Below are 17851 nucleotides of genomic sequence, written 5' to 3'. Positions count from 1 at the left end.
GAGCATCCTGGTGCATCAGTAAGTCTGAGCTGAGCACATTACACACAGCCATGGATACATATCTTTAACTACATCCTCATATCCATGGCACAATTCTTTGTTTCTTCCCTCTTTTGTACACTGCCTGATGAGGTTCAGCTTGTTGCTGCTTCCCCAGCATGCTTCCACTTACACTGGGGGCCAGCCAGGATGGGCCAGGCAAAGAGCCCATCTCCATGGCCATTGCTTTGCTTCTGTGTCTGTGTGTTGTCTTATTGAATCATACTTCACATTCCACAAGTGTAAAATCAGTGAAAATTCATAAAGGGCTTTGTGTGACAGGTGGAAGATTGTATCATGTCATTCTGGACATCTCTGCAGCCTGAAAGAATAGAACTGATGTGCCTGCCAGATGTGTGCCAGCTGTTAAAAAGCTATGATAGGTATCTATTCAAGGTACTGCACACACATTTCCTTGTTGTAGCTATGCTATTGTGTGTTTGTGTCTTTTTGGTACCTCTAAGGAGAAGAGCCCTCTCTTTTTCTTTTATGCTGTACAATGGGATTTTTGTTTATTCCTCAACTCTTATCTTTCTGCTTCCTCTGAGACAGCCCTGTATGGGTTTTGGTTTTGAAAGGAGACAGTAGAATTTAGGATGACTTTCATTTTTCTCCTATATATTAATTTGTAAGTTCCTAATATCAGTGGACTGTGCTGTTGTAAATGTGGTCTGTGGTTCTGGCATGAGGTTATGTGACTGAAATTTCAACTGATGATGATTTTCCAGATTATGAGAATTACTTTTCCTTTGAGAACACTACTACATTTCTCAGTGACCTTCCACATAGAAATATGCAGTTTTCTGATAAAAATAATTTGCTTATTTCCAGCAGGTCATTAAGTATTGTCTAGAAATTAATTCAGGTAGAAACATTTACTCTTAGGATCTTTGTCCTTCTGCTAAAAAGTTAGCTTAGCTCTTGCTTATTTGGAAGAAAAAATGTGTTTCTTTACACTTACATTTAAATTATCAATATAATTTTATTTCATGCTGCTGTAAATATCTGTGGTACACCAGTCAAGTGCAGCAGCATGAATTTGTATTCTAGGAATTGGAGAACATCCTACTTCCTGATTTCCTGGAGGAGGTGCCTGCACAACATATAGACTCAATCAGATCATTCAGTGAAAATGTTAAATGTTGGATGCTTAATCCTTTGGGAGGTTTTCCATTACTGCTCCAAACATCCAAGTCTAATGGTAGGTTTGAGTAGGAGAGATATTTTCAAAAATAATCTTTGGTTAAACTGCAGAGAAGATTGTATTACAAAACTCTTAAATTATTTTAAAAAAATTTAGCTGATGTAACAGTGATAGTAGCAACAATTAGAGTTATCTGGGATACAGTTAAAAATAAATGATCTTGCATAATATGTGAGAACAAACTTAAGCCAAAAATATTCCAAATTCATGGTAAATTGAGATGTACTTAAATTGAAATGTACTTTAATCTTTTTACAGATCTGTCTCTTGCCATGATTGCTTTGGCCATGTAGATGACCAAAAATATGCAGCATACCCTCTGAAACTCAGATATTATTGTGTCTCTTCCTCTTACAAGTTACTTTATGCTGATAAATTAATTAATGGATGTAGCAGTCCAATATAAAAGGAAAAAAAGCCATAATCCCATAGGGAAAATATGACTGATATTAGAAGATGTTTGGAAAAAATCTATTCTCTACAAAGCTGTGGTATATATGTGTGTGTTTGTAAATACCTACACACACACATATATTTATACCTATTAAGCTGAAAATTCTGCCTAAAACATGATGCTGCTCAGTGGATCATTGAGTGAAGACCAACTCCCCAGAGGTAAAGCAGGGCTCCTGTGCAGGCAAAAGTTTGTGTTAGGATTCAAATGCTCAGTGTTGCAGACAGACTTAATTTTGCCATTTCTTACATTTGATTGCTTGACAGAGCATTAATTAGGAAGTATTAAATGAAAATAATAAAATATTGAAAGACTTTTTCCTGCACATCATGGATTAATAGATTCAGAGTGAAGGAAGAGAGGTGAGCTGGGCAGCTTCTCCTTGCAAGTTTTGACTGCAAGGGTCCCCAGCCCATCCCATAATGCTGGCTCAGTGCTCCAGCTGTGCCCTCCATTAGCCTCCAAATCTCTCCTAGGGAACTACTTTCTAACTTAAAATATGTCTTCATTAATATATTTTAGACTGTAAAATATTAATGATGTGAAACATCTGCCTTTTCTTCTTTAACAGAAGCTAAAGAGTTTGTAAAAAGGCTCAGGAGACAGACAGACCTTTGCAACATGGTCAAGGTATGTTCCAGAATTCATGGAAAAAAGAGCCATGAATCTCATTCCTGTGAGCTGTTTGCACTATTTTTGACATGCTGCTTTGGAGAACAAGTGCACAGCATGGATGTTCTAAACTGTACACTGACATGTCATGCTCACACTCCTTCTCATATCTTCCCTCACTGTTAAGCATGCTGAGGGGACATTTTCCTCACTCTGGATCCTTCTGAAAGCCTCTGAGGTGTAGTTGATGGCAGCCCATGGAGAGGAGAACACAGTAGTTCTGTGTCAGATGACAGTTTCCAGTTTCTTTGCCCATCCATGTCAAAGTCAGTCAAGAGTACATGCTGGAGCATTCCTTCCATTGGTGCCCTTGGATCCTCCCAAATCCTTGAGTTTTGAGGTGGTCTGGGCTATAGCAGAAAAAGGAAGGTCACAAATAGGGAAGAAAGCAAAAGAGAACAGGGGATATATTCTCTTCTTGAAAGGTGTACAAGTTTTTTTTACATTTTTCCAACATGCCATCTGATTTGAATCATTACTCAGATGGAAGAAGGGAAGCAAGGAGAAAATAAGTGAGGGAGGAAGGGAGAGACAGGAGGAACTGCAGATTCTTGGACCACTAAATGTAGCTTTTCTTTATGGGAAAACTTCATCACCAGCAGCATACCAAACACTCCTTCCTCTTACTTAAAAAAAAAAGAGTAAAAAATAAAAAGCACAGACATGCATTAGGGCGACTATCCACACAAAAAGTTGACTTCCATGAAGTACTGAGCACTCATAGTTTCCACTAACTGCAGCAACCCTTGGAGATACTCATACCTGAAAATCTCAGCTTTGTGTGGTTCTAAACAGGGCTTCTTATGCATTGAAGAGCATGATCCAGCAAGATCATGAGTTTCCCCTATCCCAGACATTTGTATTTGATTTGGGTACTTCAAATCACCCTTCTTGTTTTCAAGCCATGATGTCAAAGGGCTGGTTGTAGCTCTTTCAGTCTTCCTTCCCTATTCTTAATGTGTGGGAAAGCTGCAGAGTCAAAACTGGATTTACACCCTCAAGATTTAGAGAATTTCAGCAACTGGGGGAAATGTTTTAGAAGAAGCCTCTGGGTGCTCTACATCCCTTTTGCACTGTTTAACCCAAACAAATTGAACACAGCAGAAAGAGAATCAGGGTCGAATTTATACTTCTAGCTCTCACAAGAAAAAGTTGTTTGTACCTTCTCTAGAGCCTCTTCAAAATAAGAGAAAAGTAAAAGAGTTCTACTGCACTTGATATTTTGAGGTAGTGAGTTCCAAGGTATAATTATTTGTTGTATGAAAAAAATACTTTCTTTCATTATTTTAAAATTCCTACTCTTCTTCAAGCAATGCTTCCCACAGACCTGCATCACATCCTGCCTCAGTTATTTCTCTCTGAAAGTCAAGTTTATCTCACCTTCTCACACAGGAGTAATTTGTTATTTCTAATCAACCTTCTCAGTATTCTGTCTAAAATGTATCTGGAATTTCAACTAAGGACTGATGGTCAGAGCAGGCAAGAGTGCTCCTGATGAGAAGTGCTACAGAGGCACTGTGCAACCTCTGAACACTGTAACCACATCATTCCTTGTAGAGCACTTCACAATAATTCAATTATCTGGCGAGAAAGTAAGAACAATTTTGGCAGGGTCAACATTCAAAAGAAAAAAAGTAACTTTCCCACCATGTGTATATAAAGCAGGCTGACAGCTGCTACTACCTGGACATGTAGAAATAATTAGAGCATAAAAAGGTGCAAATTCCCTGTGAGAAAAGGATGTGAATGTGATACTTGTCATTTTCTGGGGCTGATTCCTGCCTCTGGTAAGTTGTATTTGAATGTTGAGAGGGCTGGCTCTCAGTCATTTTGGAGAATCATATTTAATATAGCGAAATCCAGTGGCTGAAGGGGTCAGTCCAAAGTGTTGGGCATGGAGTCAGGTATTAGCAGCCTACTGGAGGTGCTGCCCTGGTAGTTCCCAGCCCTTGGGTCATGTGTTCTTTTTGCAGGCTCTTTTTCTGTTCCTGAAAGCTCCAAGTCAAATAAGAAGAATGCCTTTGTCTTTAACTTATATGAAGGAGATTGCTAAATGAGAATCAGATTGAGTTTGGTATTTAAAAAAAAGTTAGCAGAGTGATGAAATATAGCTTTATTGATAATTTTTGCAAAGAAATGGTCAGCTGCATTTGTTGCTGCTTGTGAGGTCATGCTAAGCACCTGGTAAATGGGATTTGTTAAAACATGTATGAATCCTGAAGTCTTCTGGAATTTTACAAACCATATTTTTCCTCTGAAAAGCCCAACTGGATAAGAGTTATTTACAGAAAAGCCTGAAGTTTAAAAAAAGCTTTAGAATCTTACTGATTTCAGTGTGAAAGACTAAACATATTTGTTAACAAAATTTAATGGATTCAGATTTAGTTTCCTTGACTGCTTTCATCATTTCATCAAGAATCTTAAGGACTATTGTGTGATATTAGCAACTAATTTTAAAAAGTGAAGACATTATGATAAATGTTAGTCTGAAAATTGTTTGCAATATCTCTGTAATACTTTTTTAGACAAATATGAAGACAGATTCATTCACAAATGACTCATAAGCAGGTAAATGGGATAAAAACAAACTAATATTGTTTTAACTAATACTGTATTTCTAATGTTATATTTACTCTCTCAAAGGCTTGAGCAATTTGAAAAAACTTGCAACGATTAAATTGCAACATAAATTAAGGACAGATAACACTGAAGGAAAGTCATCCCTGATACACCATTCCATGCTTTAGACAAAATGTCATTATTTAGTGTAATTACAATAACTCTAGGCAAAGTCAATTGCCCAGGCAATTGCCCAGATAATTCAAGTATGTTAGCCTTGTCTGCTCCATCACAGACAACACAGAGCATCATTGAAAAGGACTTGTCCCAGAACAAAACTCTCTTGAAGACAACTTCAGATTTATCTCCTTTGATCCTATATCCCCCCACACCCCCAATTTGGAGACTGGTCATATGAAGTCTAGTATTGAATAAGGGAAGCTTTCCTTCTTCAATTCCCTTATTTGGCTGAGTTAGGGGCTTGAGAAAATGAAAGGCATTAACTGTTTTTTTATTCTGTCCAGACAGTAAGAGCACTCTTGAACAACAACAGCACAGTCACTGTTCTGCGGTCAGGCTTGCATGCCATCTTCAATGAGAAATCCCTGGATGTGACCAAAGACCTCTTTCAAGAGAAGTTTAGGAATCCAAAGAAGCGGCAGAAAAACATACAATTAAAATGTAATTAATTGTTGCTATTTATTGTCTTTCCTCTTAAGCACTAGGTTGTCACTGTTAGAGGTCCAGCATTTCCTCTTGTTTATTCATGACATCTGCCTTACTGGGAATTACACTCTTCCTGTAACCTGAAGGGCTAGAAAAGAGACAATAAAATTGAGAATCTAGCATGAGGTAATATCCTCCTAACTTTAAAGTTTAAGAATTAAAGGCTTTTGGTTCTGACTCTCTTACAGCTTTTTGTGACAGCAGGAGTGGAGTTTGTGTTACTGAATGATGTATTTCCTAGAAGGTTGACAAGCAGGGATATTTTTTCATGCTTTCTTTTGACAGGAAATATGTTTTCAATGATTGCATTTTCCTCTGTTATTAGTTGAAGTGCACAAAATAATTTCTTGTGGCCAGATTTTGAAATACTGTATGCTGAACTGGACAAGGCCTTTTAGCTTTTGTGTCCTTTTGCTGTATTGTGGCCTGTGGGATCAATGTGGGGCTGTAAACAATAAAATACACAGTTTGTGTGCAGCCATGACATAATGATTTGAGAAATTAATGAAAAGGAATAGAACAGCAACTTAATTTTTAGATTGTCTGCCATTTAAAATATTAGGAAGAGATAGGCAAGTTGGACTAGGCTGTGCACAGAACTAACCAGGGGAACCTCGGCTCTTTGTGCCTGGTCTGCTCATGCACTGACAAGGGATTTGTCACAAATCCCTTGTCAGTGCTTTCTCTGACTGCTTTTAGTAGGAATAATAACTTGCCTTCTTCACAGAATCATCAGGATAACAATTTCAATAATATACATATACATATTAAACCCAAAACCACTGCATAGAACACTTAGTATATTTTTCTGTTATATTATCGATTTTCTTGGTCTTCCCAAGGTGGTTTTATTGAATTCTCTGTTTTCACTGCTTTTCCAAACTGTCATCTATAATAAGCAATGTTTCACTGAACTTATCCATATGCTTTCTTGAAGGGAGAGGTCTCAATTAGAAGGATATAAAGTCAGGGAGGTGAAATTTACTTTTCGGCATTGGGTGGTAGGTGCCAAACTTTTGAGGCAACAATTGCACTGATATGTGGCAGCGTTATCCATATTTCTGTTGGTCTACAGAATATTCTGCATTTTCTGCTTTGTTTTCAAAATTTTTTCTCCCTTCAACAGTGAGACCAAGAGTTTTTTTCTCAATCACATAAAATCTCAGATAAATAAGTTAGTATTGCCTCTAACCAAATTCCAGCTTTCTCCGTGGAACTGTTTTTTCTTGCCACCTTTGCCATGATGACTAGGCTAGTGCACTTATGCTGGAAATGGAAATACAAATGAATTCTGACTTATTTCAAAGTAGGGTACTATTCCTCACTAAAGAAATGGTATATTAATCAAAATGCTAGAAACAGATGTCTTAATCTATTTTAAGGTAAAGATAAAAGAAAAAAAAAAGCTTAAAACTGCAGAAACAAACCAAAAGGCAGACCAATCACTTCAAGTAATGATCTCCCTTCTGTATTTCACAGGTTTGAAGAACTTCATTTCTTCACTGGCATCTTCCACAGATATTCGGGATCTCCTGAGCTGTTTGTCTTCAGATCTCCAGACTTTTGTTATTAAGGTATAAAATTAATAATTTCAGAATAGGAGGAGGGATCACATCATTTATCCTGCTACAAGCTGACTGTCATTAGTCTGCAGGAGGTACATTGCACACTAGCAACCTGACCAGACTGCAGATTTGCATAAATACAATTTGTGCATGCTGTGGAAAAGGGGAGAATTAATTGACATACAAAAATTCCATCTGTGCAAACAACTACAAGCATATTTCTGTGCACATATCCACTCTAGTCATTTCAGTATCTGCTCTGATTTCATACACACACATTATCACAGCCCCTAATAAACCAAAATTCAGAAGTACTATGTTGGTATAAATGAAGAACATTCCATGGTTCCTTAGATCCTTGTTTCACCAAGCTATTGACTTTTAGCAAGTACTCAGAACTTCTAGCAGAAAGTCTCTAGCTCTTGTGAAAGATTCAAGTATGACCATTCTCACATATGCACCTTTCAATAGATTACCAACTCTACCACCTCTCTACCTTCACTGACTCACAATTTGTGTCACTGTGTTGGTACTGCTGCATTTGGTTGGTGACCATAACAATTAACTTGGGTTTGGGTGGTACTTAGAGTTTGGGGTTTTTTTTCTCCTTTCTGAAGAAGCAGAGTAATCTGTGTTCCCTTGGCTTAATTATTTACTCTTATTTTTTCTTTTTAAATGAAGAATAGTACTTTGCAATTCTGTAGTGCCTTCATCTTACATAAGCCTCAACTACATGATGGGATGGTGAAGAGAAGATGGAGTGGGACTTTTTCTGAGGGTTCATAGTTATAGGCCATAAGGCAATAGACACAGGTTGCAGCAAAGAAAATTTCCAATAGATACAAAGAAAAAAAACCTACCCTTAGAATGATTAAGCATATGAAGAGATTACCTGGAAAGTCTGTGGAATCTTTATCCAGTAGATATTCAGAACTTGGCTGGACAAAGCCTGAACTAAGCTGGCCATGCTTTGGACATCAGAATAGGTAATATCCAAAGATGTCTTTCAACCTAAGACATTTTAGGATTCTAATAGAAAAAAAAAATGCTTGTTGCTTTTTTCACCTTTGTATGCAGTTTGTACTGGGAAAACGGTCTGACACACAGAAGGGAATTCCTTTAACCAACTTTATCATAAACCAATTTTTTTTCTTTATCTGCAGCCAAGCAAGAGTAAAGAGGCTTTTAAAGAGCAGGCATCAGATTTCATGTTGAAATGGAACCTCCTACTGAGCAATGTAGGCAAGATTCTGACCATCAACAGGACAGACGGTTTTGGTAAATAGGATCTTTGTGACTCTAATTTGATATGCCCCATTTTGACCTGAGATGGCAGAGTCTCAGATCAACAGATCCAAAAGTACCTAAAGCAGGCAATGAGGGCTGGTGATGTAATGACAGGACAATGGGGAATGGTTTAAACTGAAAGAGAGCATGTATAGACTGGACATTAGGAAGGAATTCTCTACAATGAGGGTGGTGAGGCATCAGAACAGGTTGCCCAGAGAAGCTGTGGATGCCCAATCACTGGAAGTGTTCAAGGTCAGGTTGGATGGGGCTTTGAGCAACCTTTGGAAAGTGCATGGTGGGGGTTGGCACTAGATGGTCTTTAAGGTCCCTGCCAGTCCAAACTGCTCTGCATTTCTGTGATTCTATGATTTTAACTGACATAAATGTATTTAATAGAGGCATCTCTTCTCCTACTCCTTTTTATCACCATTCTCCTGGTGATGTGGCTAGACAAGAAAGGGAAATGAAATGATTAGGTTTTGACCAAACCAGGTCTCTGAGCAAAACTCTAGGATGAGCATAAGAGAGGAGAGTAGGAGCATGGAGCTGTAGATGGCAGGAAAGCTGGGACTCCCTCTTTTGGCAGAAGTTGTACTTTGTGGGGAAACAGGGAACAGCAGCCTGAGGTGAGAGCCTCTGCTTTCCCTCCATACAAGAGGTGCACACCACAGCAAAATGGTTTGATGGAGATCTGGGGCCACTAATATTCCAAACCATAAGCATTCCAGACATCTCAAGTGATAGCTCTGAGTCCCCCAGGTTCTTTCTGTATAATCCAGCCAGAGCAGAGCCACTGCAATAACTAGTTGCCAAAAAAGCAGCTAGTTCCTCTGACAACAGATATATGCTCCTCTTACTTAATGTCTTACACTGGCATAAGTTCTTGTCTAGCCAGCAGCACACCTGTTGAAGGTATTGAACTGACTGAAAAGTAGCCTGAAAATAGCCCAAAAAACTGACTGAAAATTAGCTGGGTTGTTTTTCTTTCCATCTTAGGGCTCTAAGGCACTCAGGGCTCTCAGCTGTCAAACATCAAATCCATCATACACCAGCGCAAGGTGGGAGAAGGGAAGGAGCTGTGCAGTTGTGTTCACTCAAAGAGGCTTGAAGTGATACAAATATGTCTTAAATCAGTCCAATCTCTACCCTAACTGCCTTTCTCTTCACTTGTAACACCTTGCAAAGGTGCCACTTCTGCAGAAATGTATTATCTCCTGTGAGTTGCATCTAATCCCAAACTGTATTAAATGCCTTTTAGATTTTCAAAGGAGCAACTTCATATTTTTAACTCATCTGTTGGATGCAGCTTCATACAAATAGCCAAAGAAAACCTCATTATTTTCTTTGAAATGCCCCTTCAAAACCATGCTTTCATGTGTTTGCTATAAATACATAACAAAGGGGTATGTCAAGGTTGTTGCCTTTTGTGTTCTTCAGTATTCTTACCCCATTAATGGCTGTGCTTGTGCATGTATGAACACAGTCTTCTTCTGCATCAAGCTGCTGCCTTTTGCCTTCTGTTTGCTTGTAAACTGTCTGGAGCAGGATCAGAGTTTTGTTCTGTGTCTGCAGGGAACACAACACAGTAGGGCCCCTCGTCCCTCAGCTGCTGCATTACAGTAAGGGTAAAACAATCAATCCTTTCTCTCTCTCCAGAGGAGTTCTGCACAAAACTCTCCAATGTCATATGCAGTATTTTTGGCAATGAATAAACTGAGAATGCATTCCAAGAACTGCACTGGATGTATAATGTTTATTGAAATCCCCCATGATGATGAAATCCTCTTCCCTCTTTCCACCACAAGAAGAGTTTAATGAATTGCCTCCCTGTTCTGCGGTTTTGTTGATGGATGGGATGCAATGGATGAAGCACATCTCTTGGTCTGCTGAGGCTTCGTTAAACTAATTACAAATTACATTTTCACCCATTTTATGACAGTTTTCCTACTACAATAACACTAAAATTGAATTTATTTCAAATATGAGAGAGTTAAAAATATTTTTTAATATTTTTTAATATTTTGCTGTGATGCTTCAATAATGTGGCCATTATTATCTTTCTTTGCTCCTTAAGATGGTGTATTTGATCTATCAATGTCCTTTTTTTTTTTTTTTTTTTTACACGTTTCTATTCCTTTAGGACACTGAGTTTTAGCAGACAGACAGGCTGAAGCAGTTCTGTTAACAAGCCATCTGGTGTAAAAGTTCTGTACTTGGGAACATTGCTTTCCAGAAATGTCTTAAATCTCAGCATTTCTTCAAAATATGAACTATGTAGCATCCACACTGATGAAACACAATTACCTGGGAAAATGTGTGTCATGTTAATCCAGTAACCAAAACAAATCTTGCTTCTGACTTGACCTCTTGCCTTCTAGCTTGCCACCTGCAGCAGACATCTGCATCATAATACACTGGCATCTTCACACCTCTCAATTTAGGATTGGCTTTCACCCTTTTCCAGCCCAGCCCCACTTGGGGGTGACCAGGTGAGATCAGAGGAGCCCTGCAGTTACCCCTGCTGTAGGGCAGCAGGGAGCAGGTGTGCTGGAGCATCCAGGGCTAATGGGAGCTCTACAGCTCCTTCAGCTCCATCTCCTTTCCAGAAAATGTGTCTCTACACACCTCCCTCACAGCGTTTCATGTCAGCTCACACACCTCTGCTGCCTTCCAAGGCACTCAAGGATGCAATTCCAAGCCATGGGGACTGAGTAGTGAGCTGTGTATTCCTCTTCTGCAACAAATTGCTTCAGCCTGGTTCCTCTTGAGAACTGCGTTCCTCTGGATTATCCCAAAAGACAACTGGAGTGGTAGCTTTGGCTTCATGCTTACTCTTAGAGAATATATTGAAAACACCTGTAAGACTGTTAGAAACATTCTTGAACTACTACTTAAAAATCAATATAGTTTCAACTCCAACTATAAAAATCCCTTTCCTTGTTCCATAGGTAAACAAGCACTTCCTCCTACTTTCCTAGCTTAAGGATCCTCAAAAGGATGAACAGCAAAAGCAGCAGCTTCGTAGACACATATAACATCAAAAGAGTATTTTTCATTTTTAAGGCTCTGTAAACTGTGATCATTAATATAAATTGTGATCTCTCCTTGTTAACGTCTATATAAACTAGTTTGTGGGATGCAGAGCTTGATGAATTCTTATGCAGATTTATGGCATGGAAGATCTAGTTTTTACTGTAAGGGCTTTCAACCAAGGTATGATTCAAAAGTCAATGGCCTCAGTGAGTCTTTCTGGCCTTTTATCACTTATGGTCCAAGCTGCAAGGTGGGCCATTTAATGTCATAGATATACACACACAGATGTCTGTAGGAGGTTTCACTTGGGAAGAGGTGGAATGATTTATCTGTCTGAGGGGAGAATGGGGATAATATGTGGTTATTGATAAGCCTTGTCGTAGAAGTGAGTGGGGAGGAGGAACTTGAACAGGAAAGTAAATGAACACAACTTTCTTTTCTAGTTAAATAAGGGAAAAAAAATTGCATATGTTTAAAAATAGCAGTGGTGCTTATTTTTCTGGGATATTTGGAAGTACATAGTTTTTTAAGTACTGTTTGATGAGTGCTAGTCCATTACTTTGTCTAGCCTATTACTATAATGAAGCCCTTCAGAAAAGAACACATCATAAAGATATGCAAATGAAGAGGTTGTCATAATCTTTGTTTTTCTTTAAACCTAGGATCCTGGCTTTTGTTGAATATGCTACTTGTTGATTTTGCGGCTCACATTTTCCAGTCCTATATAGAAGAGGAGAAGGAAGAAGGAAATGCCTTGGTTGCAAAGCAAAATGAGGTCCCTGTTCTGTGTGTTTATGAGCCCAGCCATCTCTCAGCCTGTTTTGCTGAGGAGGAACCTCAAGCCAGTGCTCCACAGACAGCTCTTGTGATGCAGAACCAGAATAACTTTGGATTAAGCAATGCTTTCCAGAGTTCTGAGTTGTTTGGTGAACACAGCCACTGTCAGCAAGGTGAAATTAACATTAACTTAAAAGAAAATGATGGGGAAAATGTTATAAATTGGGCAAATTAGGACAGATTGGGAGGTGTGTGGCTGATTGGGGTATTTTCTGCATGTAAAGTAGAACTAATGAAATCCAGGTTTGCATGGAGCTGTGTCCAATGTCACGGAAACCTCAACTCACAAAGCATCCTCCACATCCTGCTCCCACCCCACAGTGATCCCAATGGATTGTAATCCCAACATCACCCACCTCCTCAGCACCATAGGTTCCTGGTTCTTTCCTTAGGTTTCCAGCAGACATCAGGAGCTCCTTCTGATTCCCCAAGTGTTGTTTAAGGAAGAGCAGTGCTGTTCTGGTGTGTTGGGAGCAGGCCATGGGCTAGCTGACAAACAGACTGCATGTATTTATCAATCAAAAACGAGAGGGCACAGTGTGGTCTCTCCTCACTTTTGGAAGCACTGAGAGGCTCTCTTCCCTCCCATTATCTGTTACTTTTATCAAAAGATATGAAATATCTTCAGAAATATTAAATCCTTGAGACTCTTCTGCTCTTGATTTTCTTGCAGTCAGTCCACTGCTCCAAACTCACTAGCATAAGGTGTGACATACAGGTAGAAAACAAGATAAACTCTAAGTCTTCTAGAATAAAAGGCTAAATACAAGAACACATGGGAATATGGATCAAGCCTCTGTGGTTAATGCAAGTGATGAATTAGACATTCAGCTCTTTTCATATTTCTCTTCCATGCAGTAAGAGCACTTGTCTTATGTCTCAGAGAACATTGTGTTTTCCAGAAAACTGAAAGAAAAATGTTAATGGCACCAAGACTCACAGAGAAAACTAGGTTTTTTGGGTGGTACTACTATAGTTATTCCCAAGAGGTAGTCAGTTTCCATACCCTAGCACAGGAGTGGAAATTGACTGTTTTGAAAACATCTTTATTAATTATAAGGCCCTGTAAGGGACCCTAATTTTTTTAAAGTATGCTAAGACTAGTCCAGCAAAGAAATTTGGAAGAGAGAAAGCAGTCACACAGAGGACAAACCAAGAATGATTTATACATGTGATGGGTGTGTTTGTCAGCTTTTGTTATTTTTCTAAATGTAAAATAAAGACCCATCCTGCCATACTACCTTTATATAAAAATGTAAACTGTGCTGGGTGCTGACAATTTGCAAGAGAGCTCTAAATCAGCAATGGCCAGAAATGAGGAAATGAACCACTAGAAATTTTATTCAATATCTGCCCATGTCCTGTGCTCTTCACTGGGCTGCCTTTTGTATGTCCCGTGCCCATTGCAATGCTTTTTGGAGGGGTCATCAGACAAGGGCTTGACCCAATTTTGGTCTGTGGAAGTGATGTGCTTATAAATATGTACCAGTTTTGAATTTTTTGTACCTGATCACAAGAACAGAGCAAGGCTGATTAGAGAGAGGGATGAGGAATCATCCCTTTCAGAATAAGAGGGGAAGAGTGTAAAATGTGAAATAAGGAGTATGAGGACTTGGGAGAAGGTGTACATGAGGGAAGGACACAGTGAATGACTAAGAAAGTGTAGGAGTTTAGGCATCAAATAACCCAGCAAATGATGGATTCTACCAGTCCATGTGCAAGATGCTAATCACTGAGATGAAAAAGATATTCTAGCAAGCACTTGTTATGTTGTGGTTCAAGTGCTTACAGTTTGTGATGGAGTCAAAAACCGTGAACCTGCAGCTCAAAAGAGTTCAGGAGCTGTGAGAGAGTGAGTGAGCACTTTTGCCTGCTCATGTTCTTCAGATGGGTGGTGCTCCCACCTTGACCATTGCAGATTCTTTCTTTTGTATATCCACACTGATGCCACGGGTTTGCTGAAAAGCAGCTGCCAAAAGCATCTATCACCCATTGCTTTGTTTGTATTGTCATCTCTGTAGTTCCTCTGACTAGATTTCCATTGCATAAGGATTTTTGTTGTGTGACTTTTGACCACTAAAAGTCATCATCATGCTTCCAAGGAACCATCTGTCCCTGCTCTTGCCTAATCCCCCTTTGGGCACAGATACCCCATTCTGTTGGGTATCTCAGCAGCCATAGCAGCATCCACCAGCCACACTGCTGTTTCCTGGACCACATTTCTGCTGCCTGACATATTGCTCAGGTTTATTTCATAATTTTTGCTTTTAATTCCTTCACCTTAGGCAGGCTTGGCAGGTTTCTGTAACCCAGGGCTTTTCATCAGTTCCCATTCTCCACTCCATCCATTGCCAGCATCACCCAACCTCCGTGGTTTTTAATCTTGCTCCACAAGGCATTTCTATGCCTTCTCTACAGCCTGTTATGCTGTGGGAAAAAAAAAAAAAAACCTGTTCATCACACCTCCCCACTCAGCTCATTGAAATCAGTGCTAACCACTTGGTCTTGCTACAAAACCCTGGAAAAATATGAGGGAAGATTGGTAACACGAATCAGAAAAGAATCTCCCAACCTTACCCTGATATCAGCAGCACCAATATGTGTGGCTTAGCAGATCCCTTCCTGATCTTTTAGTTGTCACCTTTATTCTTCTTCCTTCTCCATCTGTTTCTAGTCTTCCATTCCTAGTTGATGCTGGATATAAATTAGACTCCTCAGCAGGGACACCATCTTTTCCCATTTATTATGAACAGTGCAGTACATTTATGAATCTTATCTTTAAATATAGTTTAAATAATTAATACATAGAATTAATAAATAGAGTTAATACTCTTGAAAACAGAATACATTCCAGGTTGGAGGCATCTCCTGAGGAAAATATTGGTTTTGTATGAAAAAAAATGCAGAGGGCAGGGGGCAAGATAGTAGAAGATTTGTACACACTGGCTTAGCAGGGAAGTGTGGCAGATGAAATGCTATAGAGCCAAACACATATAGTATGAACTCAAAATTGATGAAACCAGTGGCAGGAACAGAGATGCTCTGAACAAGCCATAATCTATAAAAGTGCAGTTCAGAGAGAATTGGCCAGATCTTTATTCCTTATCACAGAGCTTGCAGTTGCTTTCTCTCAGCATGAATAGCATTTTTTTTTATCTAGGAAATCTCATTCTAGGTTTCTGCTTTTTTTTTCACTTGTTACCAAATTAAAAATCCTATTAAGCAGCACACCTGCAGTGGGTTCATCTGCAGAGCACTGTGCTGTAGCTTTTAATCCAATTCCACACCTTGTAACATACAATATACTGCAAACCAGGGCACGAAGAGACCGAGGGTATGCTATTCCTAGCTCTGTTGCCAGAGAGCAAATCAAACACTTTGGTTTGTTAAAAAGGGAGAAAAAATAGGACATAGTTAACTACTTGACTTGTAGGAATGGTAAGTGTTCATCTGAGTGGTCTGTATAAACCAGGACACAGAGATCAAATGAAATCATTAACTAAAATGATCAAAAAATGAGAGCAAAAACATGACCCTGCTTGAATTCAGTGTCAAAACTTCTGCTGACTTTAAGAAAGCCAGAATTTCAGCATGAAAAAGCAGTCCCCATCAGGAGAGAGGCTGAGACTGTGTGTCAGCTGTGAGCCCTTCTATTCATTTTCAAAACAAATAAAGTGTGAATGATGTTTTCAAAGGGGATATGCCCTTCTGCCAGACCTTTGCCATCCTATGATGAACCCCAATGTGTGCTTCCTCTTGTTGGGTTTATTTGATGTAAAATAAGGCTGGGTATCTATAAAATAGCTCAGGTTCAGCAACTAAGAGTAGAGAAGACTTTTGTGTTCAATGAAGGGAGAAACAAATGATTTACAATTCCTACAGTCAAAACATTTCCATGTTTCTTTTCTAATTTTCAGCACATCCAGATAATTTAGGAAGAGAAAATTATTATATCATGTACTAAGTTGGATCTTCAAGTTGCAAAGGAAACATTTCTTATTCAAAAAGATGAAATGATATTTCTCTGCCTCCAATGAACAGCAAATCTTCAGAGAAAAGCATCCTGGCTGTAGCATTCTATATGATATGCCATTCTTACTTTTTGATAAAGTTTAAGAAACACTGTTTTCATTCTCTTATACTAAAAAGCTTTCTTTTTGTAATACAAAATGCAAAACTGGGCTAGCAATGCAATTATTTTAAGTTGTCATGTGATTTGATTTGGATTATTTGAATAAATCTTCAGATGATAAAGGTGAAGTACTCGTGGCTTGGTTTTATGTATTTATTGTATATTTCTGTTGTCAGTAAAGCTGAAGACCTACCTGAGGTAATCATGGTAAATTATCTGGAAGCTACAGTATAAATGAATGACTCTGTGTTAATGCTGCTTTGTGTCTATGGTGTTTAATTAAACATTTATATTTATTGAATATAAAACCTAGCACTAATTCCCGTCTTTAGAAATTCCTGCTTTGTTTACCATTTCTGCAGGATACAAGAGTCAGTATCTCACATATAATTCTATTAACCAAAATAAAATAGGCTGTATAGAATGTTACTATTTTATGATGTTCAAAGCTAGGTTGTTTGGGCTTGTTCTATAAGTAAAGTACAAGCAAAGACATTTATAAAGAGAAACCCTGGCATAAATTCATAGAAAATAGTAAATACAAATGATGAGATTTGTATCTTGCATGCATCAGATTGTGTGAGGAAATTCCCTGAAACACCATGGAAATGGGGGGTTTTAGCTATTTCTGAAGAGCATGCCTGCAGTGAGTTCTCTGTGCCTGCTTGCTATTTCAAGAAGGGACAACTGCTTCAATATTTTAAGATGGGACGTAGCCTGAATCAGAGAAAAGCACTTTTCAGGAACTTGGGAAGCTTTCACTCATTTTGGGTTTGGAAATCTACATTGATTTGCCACTTGCATCTCCATTCCTCTGTCTCAGCTCAAGCTCTGAAGTGGGAATCAATTTTCAAAAGTGTGGTATTGCAGCAGATGTAGACAGGGCTATGTGCTAAATGAAAAGGTAGTCATGTATTCAGCTCTGCAGAAAAGATTGAGAGTTTGGTGCCAAAATTATATTTTCTTGAGAAGTATCTTCACAATCAGAAAAAAAATATTAGGGTCTTAAGGCCCATTATTCCCATTTCCACTATTCCTTAGGTTTTATAGTGGAGAAAAAAAGGGAACAGGGAGTGTAGGAAAAAATAAGCTTAAAATACTCAGTATTCTCCAGTCCACTTTTATTTATAAGAGTTTAGATTCTAGATTAGATATACCTGTTCTCATGGCACAATTAGGCAGAAGTTGTATCAGTAGACTGATCAACTGTTCTTCACAGATATGAAAAAGTAAGATGTAGCTGAGAACATGTTTTAGAGGTACCTGAGAACCTTCTGACAGGCAAAGGTTTTTGAGAGATTCTACTGATTCTGAGAGATGCTACTGAACCCGTGTTCCTG

The 17851-nt window shown here is 38.7% G+C and overlaps 1 protein-coding gene across 1 annotated transcript in view; it reads left to right on the top strand.

The window, feature by feature from the left end:
• Positions 1 to 15261, top strand: part of RFX8 (regulatory factor X8) — a 30080-nt gene extending 14819 nt beyond the window's left edge. Inside the window, exons 8-14 of the mRNA XM_074536206.1 lie at positions 322 to 435; positions 1090 to 1240; positions 2269 to 2327; positions 5453 to 5609; positions 7134 to 7228; positions 8383 to 8497; positions 12205 to 15261. Of these exons, the coding sequence (XP_074392307.1) occupies positions 322 to 435; positions 1090 to 1240; positions 2269 to 2327; positions 5453 to 5609; positions 7134 to 7228; positions 8383 to 8497; positions 12205 to 12554 (1041 nt within the window). The 3' untranslated portion in view covers positions 12555 to 15261. The remainder of the gene's footprint in view (positions 1 to 321; positions 436 to 1089; positions 1241 to 2268; positions 2328 to 5452; positions 5610 to 7133; positions 7229 to 8382; positions 8498 to 12204) is intronic.
• The last annotated feature ends 2590 nt before the right edge of the window (positions 15262 to 17851 follow it).

This window comes from Zonotrichia albicollis, chromosome 2, assembly GCF_047830755.1.
Source record: "Zonotrichia albicollis isolate bZonAlb1 chromosome 2, bZonAlb1.hap1, whole genome shotgun sequence".
NCBI lineage: Eukaryota > Metazoa > Chordata > Aves > Passeriformes > Passerellidae > Zonotrichia > Zonotrichia albicollis.
This window is presented reverse-complemented; position numbering and strand designations above follow the sequence as displayed.